Source organism: Thrips palmi, unplaced genomic scaffold (genome assembly GCF_012932325.1).
Source record: "Thrips palmi isolate BJ-2018 unplaced genomic scaffold, TpBJ-2018v1 HiC_scaffold_12, whole genome shotgun sequence".
Taxonomy (NCBI): Eukaryota; Metazoa; Arthropoda; class Insecta; order Thysanoptera; family Thripidae; genus Thrips; species Thrips palmi.
Window position 1 is genome coordinate 1,802,694 of NW_023144623.1, and position 10,692 is coordinate 1,813,385.

Below are 10,692 nucleotides of genomic sequence, written 5' to 3' on the forward strand. Positions count from 1 at the left end.
TTGCAATTTCCTTGTACAAAGCAGTGTGTTTTATGAATGATTTAGTAGATTTAAAGGAAGACCTCTTTTGTTTGTACAGTGTTATCAATAAATTTTCTGCTCTAGAAGTCCACAGTTTTTTCTCTGAAGGAAGAAAAGGATGCATTAGGTCACCATTTGTGTTGGAACAGTAGCAACAACTGAAGAAAGTACGTACCATCTTCCTCATGGACATGAAAGTTTTCATCAGGTGGCATGTAGTCTGGTGGCAAGTCATGGATAGCCAAGAATGCTTCATAATGTGGCCATTTGGACCGTCCCATGACACCATTCACTTTCAGCATGCTTTTCTCAAAGAAAAGATTCAGACTAGAGAATTTATATCTACACACTTGCCAATCACAGTCAGAATATTCAGCCTTCTCTAGTTCCTCACTAATTTCTTTCCAAATGTAGTTTGGAACATTACCAGACTGGATAAATTCTTTTCTCTTAACGCACTCTTTCAAAAAGGCATGTGTATGCTCTGGTCCCCACAGTACATTAGCGTATTTGTTTTTCCTCTTCGGTGTATTTGACTTGGGGGTTCGAACTCCACCTAAAAGAAATAAGTATTAATGAGAGTTAAAACATGCGCCACACAGCACATCACACAGATGAGAAGTAATGCTTGCCTGCAGCACCCTCAGAAGTTTTTTTCTTGGCAGGAGAACGGAAGGCGTCTGGTGTTGACTTGGCATTCAGGTTCTTTGCAAAAAATGTCTCGGATGGCAAAGAACCTGTAAAAGAAAAATATTAGCAAACAGACGTAAACACACAGAAGTTTTTGAGAGCAAAGGACCACTTACTATTTTCAAACATAGATTGATGGGCAGCAAAATCATGCTGATCTCTCAAATCATTGGAAGCAAAACTTGTGTCTGGCTCATGTTCTGGAAAAAATTTAGTCTAGTGTAAGAACACTGAAATTCAGCTTTGAAAGTGAATAATACCAACAGGCAGAATGCAAACAGACAGTACCTGAAGAGGTCACAACTTTGGGCTGACTGTCAACATAAGTTGCTCCCAATAGCTCATCAGCTGAAAAGAAAAAGACTGTTAGTAGTCAATCGCTTAAAAACATATTTAAGAGCAAATTGGCTTGGCATATTGGTGAAGAATGTCCTCACCAGACTCCATTAAAAACGGGTGAGACTGTAACTTTATCTGATCACCACGCTTAGTGATAATATCTTGAATTTCATGATCACACTCAATGATAACATCTTCTGCAAGATGAGCTTGAGTACTATTTCCTGATTGGGAAAGTAAAAGGGTATTATCAGTAACATATCATACAAATATTACTGATTAGATGAGGATAACGAACTTACCAGAAGAGGTCACAAATTTGGGCTGACCAACAATATATGTGGCTCCAAATGCCTCATTAGCTGAAGAGGTCACAAATTTTGGCTGACTGACAACATAAGTGGCTCCAAATACCTCATTAGCTGAAGTCACAACTTTGGGCTGATTGACAACATAAGTGGCTCCAAATACCTCATTAGCTGAAGTCACAACTTTGGGCTGATTGACAACATAAGTTGCTCCAAATGGATTACCAGCTGAAAAGAAAAAGACTGTTAGTAGTCAATCACTTAAAAACATATTTAAGTGCAAATTGCCTTGCCATGGGGAGGAATCTGCTTACCAGACTCCATTAAAGGCAGAGGAGACTCTAACTGCATGCTTTCACCACCCTCAATCATAATATCTTCAGAAAGATGAGCTTCAGTACTATTTCCTGATTGGAAAAGTAAAAGGGTGTTATCAGTCAGGTATCTTACAGATATTACCGATCAGGTGTGGATAATAAACTTACCAGAAGAGGTCACAAATTTTGGTTGATCAACTACATAGGTCGTCCCTAACTGCCTTTGAACAACTGAAGAATAAAACCAGAAAACATGTTAGAGGATATTTCTGAGCTGACATCATGGTACCAGTAATTATTGGGGTTACAGAATCACAAAATTTGTACCTGAAAGTGGAGCATCCCAAATGTGTGTCATGGCATCAAGAAAGTCCCAGGCCTGACGTTTTTTCTTCATTTCCTCAAAGGTCAACTTTAGGGTGCGGATTCTCTCCCTGCACTGCACACCAGTAGCAGGCTCTAATTTGTGGTCATTACTCATGAAAGGCTTCAGCTTCTCTGCTAGGTTGTTGTAAACCTCCAATGGTACTTTCTTCTGTCTCAACGAGGGCCGTATGAATGCACAGAGTTGAAGCAGCTTGCTGGTTTCAGCAACAGACCATCGGAAGGGTTTTTTCTTCCCTTTTGTGGGTATCGCTCCATGACCTACAATGAAACAATATAGTAAACAAAAATAGGGATTGCAAAACTGAAAAAATTATAGCTTCTCAGAATGGACGTAAGGGAATGTAGACTCAAAATAAAAAAGGCAAGGCGACTGGGAGTTGGTCCACAAGCAAGGGATCCACCGAAAAATGACTTTCGACAGCAGGCTGTACGACTAACCTTGCCTGAACTGGCTGGCCGGAATGGACTCATAACCCTGGGCCTTTAGGGAGGCAATAAACCGAGCAGTCTTTAAACCATCTGAAAATGAGAAAAATCCACATGAATGGCGTTAGACGACAGGTTCACTGGGCCCGGCGATCAAGTTGCTATCAGAGATCAACTCACCTTGAAAAAGTTCACCTGCTTTTGACTGTGTAACTTTCACGGTGAAAAAACCATCCGTGTCTTCGTCGTAGATAGAATAGTCTATAATGTCAGACATCGTAATTCGCAATTCTTCTAAATCCCGGCGTACCAGACCCACCAAACCATGCCTCAAGGCCCGCGAAATAAGACTGTTCGACTGTCAGTTGTCTGCCTATAACGCCAACACAACAAATCAAAGTATGCACTCGCTGGATTTCGTGTTTTCGCAATCTTCGTTTCGTGTGCTTGCACCCTTTGACTTAGTTTGATTTTTTGAAAAGTCGCTCTCTAGTTCAAAAACCATAAATGCCCATTACTTTGAGTTTATAAAACCAGTTTTCATCTTTTTTGGTTGGTACAACCTGATTGCCCCCTCCATTGCCATTCCCACGAGAGGGGGCCGAAAGTCGGCGCAAAGTCGGTCCCAGGTCGGTCCCAAGTCGGTGGGATGTCGGACTCGTTAACTGAATAAGCCATTCAACCAGGTCCGGGGCTTTGATGCCCCGCAGCCGCAGCCAGAGGTAGCTAGGCCAGAGGTCCCCGACGCGCCACCGCCACCGCCACCTGGCCAGCAGGCCCAGCAGGCCGTGCCGGTTCCAGTGCCGGTCACGCCCGCCGAGGCCCAGCAGGCCGTGCCGGTGGTGGTCGCGCCCGCCGTGCCGGTGCCGGTCGCGCCCGCCGGGGCCCAGCAGGCCGTGCCGGTGGTGGTCGTGCCTCCCGGTGCCCAGCAGGCTGTGCCCGCCGAGGCCGAGCAGGGCGTGCCCGTGGAGGCTGTGCCCGCCGAGGCGGAGGCCGAGCCGACCGGGATCCACACTACTGGTGTTCCTGTGTTACAGCCTCCGCGGCAGGACGCCCAGGTGCAGGTCGCCGTCGAGGGGCAGGGCCAGCGCTTCGTCCCCTGGCCAGCCATTGGTGGAGCCGCCGTGAGCGAGTTCACTGAGGGACTCATCAGCACGGCCTTTCCGACGCTGTTCCCGCACGGGGCGGCAGACTTGCGGCAGGGAAGGAGGCACAAGATCAACACGGCTGAGTATTTTAGATACCTCATTGAGTATGGAGATGGGCGTTTTGCCAAACACCCAACTTTCAGGTTTTTTGCCTTGAACTCAATGATGCGTTGGTCTTCTCTTACAAATGGTCGTGTGTTCATTAAGAACAATCCGCAGTATCGCAACATGAGTGCTGCAGATCTGCGGGCGGCCATACAACGGAACCCGAACTTCCTGAAGAACGCCATGTTCTACGGGTCCAAGCTCAAGGGCACCCGGCCCTTCTGGCATGCCCGGACCGGGGAGTTGTTGGATTTTGTGGAGCAAAAGAAAAAGCCACCTACACTGTTCATGTCGATGAGTGCGGCTGACTTGCACTGGCCCGATTTGTTTCGTATCTTGGCGCCTAATGAGCCTTTCGAAACCATGACGGACGCACGCCGCCAGCAACTCCTTAATGAGAATCCTCACATAGCAGATGCATTTTTTTCGGAAAGGGCTAAACTGTTTATTGAGGTGACTTTTAAGTTAAAGGAGGACGTCGAGGACTACTGGTACCGGTTCGAGTACCAGCACCGTGGCTCGCCCCACGTGCACATGCTCGTTTGGCTCCGGGGAAGTCCCAACGTCAATGACCTGGCCACCATGACCGAGGCGGAGCGCGCCGAGGTCATAGCCTACTTTGACGGGCTGATGTCCACCATCAACCCCAACATGGACGCGCCCCCCGCCGACGTGCACCCCTGCAGGGTGCGACTGGGTGAGATCGACGCCGAGGATTTGGACCGGGATCTCATCGAGCTGCTGAACAAGGTGCAGCGACACAAGTGCAATGCAGGGTATTGTCAGAGGAAGGACAAGACCACTGGGCAGATGCATTGTCGCTTCAAGTTTCCCATTGACATTGAGGCAGTTTCTAGGTTGTTGCAGAACGATCAAGGGCAGTTTGAACTGCTTACGAAGAGGAACGACCCGTTCCTCAACAAGTACATGAGATGGGTCATTCAGCTGTGGAGAGCGAACATGGACGCTACTCCCATTCTCTCTCTGGGTTTTGTGCTTAGGTACTGCGCCAAGTACGTCAGCAAGGGCGAGGCACGCTCGCAGACGTGCGCAGAGCTGGCCGCCGCAGTCCTTGCGAACATCCCCGACGAGGACTCTGCACTCTCTGTCGTTCAAAAGCTTTTGATGAAGACTGTTTCAGAGAGAGACTACTCCGCCCAGGAAGTCTGCCACATCCTTTCCGGCCGGCCCCTCCACGTTTGCTCCCGCAAGTTCGTGATTGTGGATTTGCGGAAGAGCAGGTGGGTGGAGCTGCGGAGGGACGGCGAGCGCGCCGAGGACGGCGCCGCTGGTGCCGCTGGTGTCCAAGGTGCCGCCGGCGAGGGCGCCCAGGACGGCGCCGCGGGTGCCGCGGGTGCAGCCGGTGCCGCCGAGCCCCGGGATGTCGACGACCCGGACCCGGAAGGCGACGCTGCAGAGGGTGGCGATGCAGAGGGCGGCGCTGCGGAGGGCGACGACGACCTGGGCGTCGCAGCGGACCACGACGGCGCTGAGACGTTCGGGGCCTTCGTCGAGAGGTACACTGAGCGGCCCGCCGCCATGGCCAACATGTCCCTCTTGCAGGTAGCTCTCACACGCGGCCCGCCCGCCAACCGGCGCGACAACAGGTGGAGCACCAACCGCCGTGAGGCCGTTGTGCGCGTGTTCCCGCGTCCCAAGCTCACGCCCAACGACGAGCAGAACGAGGAGTTCTACCGCGTTGAGGTCCTTCTGCAGGTGCCGTGGCGCACCGAGGAGGAGGCCAAGGGCGGCTTTGCCACCTGGAAGGAGGCGTTCCAGGCCAACAACCTGGCGCCCAGGCGTGATCGTGACATCCACGCCCTTGCCGCGGCTGCGGCGGCCGAGTTGAGGGCCGAGGAGGCTGCCGAACGCGCCCAGTTTGAGGACCCTGTCTTTGAGGGTGAGGAGGACGACGGCCTCGAGGAGTGGATGGTGGCCGCCAGGATGGGTGCCCACGGCCGGGTCGAGCAAGTTGAACTTGGCCGCCGTGAAGTCGATTTAAGTTACGACTGGCACGCGTCCTCGGACGCTTACGGCGACATCGCCAAGCTGCGGACTTTTGTTGCAGACAGCAAGGCTGAACACGTCGAGGCGCCGCGGCACAGTGTAATGAAAGATCGAAAAGTGGGAAAAAAATATTTTATTGTTCTAACTGACTTAACTTAATGCAGAAAGACGCATTCTGGTAGGAAAAGTGCCACAGGACCATCCAAGCGTCACAGAGACGCCATTTTTGAGAAAAAAGTGGTAAAAATGCCGTATTTTTAGTTCTTGACACCCATGGCTTCTGCTGTTTAGCGTATCCGCAACTTTTCTCGACGCCAACTAGTTAAGAGGTACTAGGACAAAACTTGATAACATTTGGAGCGTTGAACTAGGTGGGGAACTCGAGATATTTCGCCTCAAAGTTAACAAATATTTGAAAAATCTACCAAAAATGCCATTTACTGACACTTTTAAAGGCTTGGCTTCGGCTCTATGGTGAATCCGCAACTTTTCTCCACGCCAACTAGAAAAGGAGTACTAGGACAACACTTTATAGCATTAAGAGCATTGAGCTAGGTGGGGAACTCGAGATATTTCACCTCAAAGTTTACAAATTTCCTAAAAATCTTCCAAAACTGCCATTTTTTGACTTTTTGAAACCCTGGCTTCGGCTCTATGGTGAATCCGCAACCTTTCTCGACGCCAACTAGTTAAGGGGTACTAGGACAAGACTAAGGAACATTTGGAGCATTGAGCTAGGTGGGGAAGTCGAGATATTTCGCCTCAAAGTTTACAAATGTCCAAAAAATCTACCAAAAATGCCATTTTCTGACCGTTTTGAAAGCTTGGCTTCGGCTCTATGGCGAATCCGCAACTTTTCTCGACGCCAACCAGTAAAGGGGTACTAGGACAACACTTGATAACGTTTGGAGCATTGAGCTAGGTGGGGAACTCGAGGTATTTCGCCTCAAAGTTTACAAATGTCCCAAAAATCTACCAAAAATGCCGTTTTCGAACATTTTTGAAGCCCTGGCTTGGGCTCAATGGTGAATCCGCAACTTTTCTCGACGCCAAGTAGTTGAGGGGTACTAGAACAACAGTTGAGATCATTTGGAGCATTGAGCTAGGTGGGGAACTCGAGATATTTCGCCTCAAAGTTTCAAAATTTTCTAAAACCTACCAAAAATGCCATTTTCTGACCTTTTTGAAGCCCTGGCTTCGGCTCTATGGCGAATCCGCAACTTTTCTCGACGCTAACTAGTTACGGGGTACTAGGACAACAGTTAATAGCATTAAGAGCATTGAGCTAGGTGGAGAACTCGAGATATTTCGCCTCAAAGTTTTCCAAATTTCCTAAAAATCTTCCAAAACTGCCATTTTTTGACTTTTTTGAAACCCTGGCTTCGGCTCTATGGTGAATCCGCAACCTTTCTCGACGCCAACTAGTTAAGGGGTACTAGGACAAGACTAAGGAACATTTGGAGCATTGAGCTAGGTGGGGAAGTCGAGATATTTCGCCTCAAAGTTTACAAATGTCCAAAAAATCTACCAAAAATGCCATTTTCTGACCGTTTTGAAAGCTTGGCTTCGGCTCTATGGCGAATCCGCAACTTTTCTCGACGCCAACCAGTAAAGGGGTACTAGGACAACACTTGATAACGTTTGGAGCATTGAGCTAGGTGGGGAACTCGAGGTATTTCGCCTCAAAGTTTACAAATGTCCCAAAAATCTACCAAAAATGCCGTTTTCGAACATTTTTGAAGCCCTGGCTTGGGCTCAATGGTGAATCCGCAACTTTTCTCGACGCCAAGTAGTTGAGGGGTACTAGAACAACAGTTGAGATCATTTGGAGCATTGAGCTAGGTGGGGAACTCGAGATATTTCGCCTCAAAGTTTCAAAATTTTCTAAAACCTACCAAAAATGCCATTTTCTGACCTTTTTGAAGCCCTGGCTTCGGCTCTATGGCGAATCCGCAACTTTTCTCGACGCTAACTAGTTACGGGGTACTAGGACAACAGTTAATAGCATTAAGAGCATTGAGCTACGTGGGGAACTCGAGATATTTCGCCTCAAAGTTTTCCAAATTTCCTAAAAATCTTCCAAAACTGCCATTTTTTTGACTTTTTTGAAGCCCTGGCTTCGGCTCTATGGCGAATCCGCAACTTTTCTTGACGCTTACATGATGAGGGGTACTAGGACAACACTTGATAAGGTTTGGAGCATTGAGCTAGGTGGGGAACTCGAGATATTTCGCCTCAAAGTTTACAAATGTCCTAAAAATCTACCAAAAATGCCGTTTTTGAACATTTTTGAAGCCCTGGCTTTGGCTCAGTGGTGAATCCGCTACTTTTCTCGACGCCAAGTAGTTGAGGGGTACTAGAACAACAGTTGAGATCGTTTGGAGCATTGAGCTAGGTGGGGAACTCGAGATATTTCGCCTCAAAGTTTCAAAATTTTCTAAAACCTACCAAAAATGCCATTTTCTGACCTTTTTGAAGCCCTGGCTTCGGCTCTATGGCGAATCCGCAACTTTTCTTGACGCTTACATGATGAGGGGTACTAGAACAACACTTGAGATCATTTTGAGCATTGAACTAGGAGGGGAACTTGAGATATTTTGCCTCGAAGTTTAAAAAGTTTCAAAAAACTTACCAAAAATGCAATTTTCTGACCTTTTTGAAGCCCTGACTTCGGCTCAATGATGAATCCGCAACTTTTCTCGACGCCAAGTAGTTGAGGGGTACTAGAAGAACACTTGAGATCAGTTAGAGCATTGATTTAGGTGGGGAACTCAGGATATTTCGCCTCAAAGTTTAAAAATGTTTTAAAAACCTACCAAAAATGCCATTTTCTGACCTTTTGGAAGCCCTGGCTTCGGCCCTATGGCGAATCCGCAACTTTTTTCGACGCCAACTAGTTTAAGGGTACTGGAACAACACTTGAGATCATTTGGAGCATTGTGCTAGGTGCGGAACTCGAGAGATTTCGCCTCAAAGTTAACCAGTGTCTAAAAAAATCTACCAAAAATGCCAGTGTCTGACCTTTTTGTAGGCTTGACTACTGCTCTAGGCGAAATATCTCGAGTTCCTCACCTTGCTCAATGCTCCCAAATGATCTAGAGTCTTGTCGTAGTAGCCCTTAACTAGTGAGCGTCGAGAAAAGTTGCGGATTCACCTTAGAGCCGAAGCCAGGGCTACAAAAAGGTCAGAAAATAGCAGGTTTTTAGAAAAAATTTAACTTTGAGGCGTAATATCTCGAGTTCCCCACCTAGCTCAATGCCCTGAATGTTATCAAGTGTTGTCCTAGTACCCCTTTACTATTTGGCGTAGAGAAAAGTTGCGGATTCGCGACAGCCGACGACAAGCCTTCAAACAGGTCAGAAAATGGCATTTTTGGTAGATTTTTAGGAAATTTGTTAACTTTGAGGCAAAATATCTCGAGTTCCCCACCGAGATCAATGCTCCAAATGATCTTAAGTGTTGTTCTAGTACCCCTTTACTAGCTGGCGTCGAGAAAAGTTGCGGATTCACCATTGAGCCCAAGCCAGGGCTTCAAAAATGTTCAAAAACGGCATTTTTGGTAGATTTTTCTGATATTTGTAAACTTTGAGGCGAAATATCTCGAGTTCCCCACCTAGTTCAATGCTACAAACGTTCTCAAGTCTTGTCCTAGTACCCCTTAACAAGTTGGCGTCGAGAAAAGTTGCGGATTCGCAAAACAGCAGAAGCCATGGGTGTCAAGAACTGAAAATACGGCGTTTTTACCCCATTTTTCTCAAAAATGGCGTCTCTGTGACGCTTGGATGGTCCTGTGGCACTTTTCCTACCAGAATGCGTCTTTCTGCATTAAGTTAAGTCAGTTAGAACAATAAAATATTTTTTTCCCACTTTTCGATCTTTCATTACACTGTGGCGGGAACGTGTGCTGCCCGACATCGTGTACTCCGCGGAGCAGCAGACCGTGCTGAACCTGCTGCAGTCCCAGATAGACTCTGTCCTGCACCCTGACCCCAATGCGCGCCCCGTGCCCAAGCGGGTCATCATTCAAGGTAAAGCAGGGTCTGGCAAGAGCACCGTCATTGACAAAATGATGGCGATGATTGTCGAGGCCTTCGGGCTGGAGGCAGTCAAGCTCATGGCCTACACCGGTGTGGCTGCTTTGAACATTGGCGGGGAGACCATCAATTCGTGTCTCAAGATTCCCGTCCAAGTCGGGGACTACCCCGAGATGAACGCCGAGGCGTTGCGCAAGTTCCAGGACGCCATGGCCCCTGTCCGGTTCCTGATCGTGGACGAGTACTCCATGGTGGGCAGCAAGTTGCTGGGCTACATGGAGAGGCGCTGCCGGGACGGCAAGCCTGACTGTGACGACCCGTTTGGCGGCTGTTTTGTCTATCTTGTAGGTGACATTCGCCAGCTGCCGCCGGTGGGGGATCCAGTGCTGTACCCACCACTGCCAGCACCGTGGCACAACCGTGCTGCGCGCCAGCCTGTGTCGCCCGAGGTGACGCGGGGAAGGATGGCGTTCGCCTCCTTCCAGAAGTCCGTCATCCTGCCGGTGTCTCAGCGGCAAGCTGACGACACGCTCCGCGAGTTTCTGGACCGCCTCAGTGTTGGGAACACCACGAACGCGGACTTTGCTCGCCTCAGTGAGCGGTTCCTGCTCAACGTGCCTGTGGCCGAGCGGGAGGCCTTCCGTGATGCTCTGCACATCTACTGGACGCGCGTCGAGGTGATGGAGCACAACATAAAGAGGCTCGTGGACCTGCAGACCCCTGTTGCCCGTATCCCCGCCAGGCACCACGGCCCGGGCGCCGCCAACGGGACCACGGACGCGGCCGGGGGCCTGGACAGGGTGCTCTACTTGTCCAAGGGCGCGCGCGTCATGCTGCGCAGCAACCTGTGGCTGAAGGCGGGTCTCGTCAACGGCGCACTGGGCACCGTGGTGGACATCATCTACCGCCG

At 49.2% G+C, this 10,692-nt stretch overlaps 1 protein-coding gene across 1 annotated transcript in view; it reads left to right on the forward strand.

Annotated features, from left to right (window-relative positions):
- Positions 1–5,146: 5,146 nt before the first annotated feature.
- The window catches only part of LOC117640428 (ATP-dependent DNA helicase RRM3-like), a 7,428-nt gene continuing 1,882 nt past the window's right edge, over positions 5,147–10,692 (forward strand). Inside the window, exons 1-2 of the mRNA XM_034376933.1 lie at positions 5,147–5,841; positions 9,644–10,688. Coding sequence (XP_034232824.1) covers positions 5,281–5,841; positions 9,644–10,688 — 1,606 coding nt within the window. The 5' untranslated portion in view covers positions 5,147–5,280. The remainder of the gene's footprint in view (positions 5,842–9,643; positions 10,689–10,692) is intronic.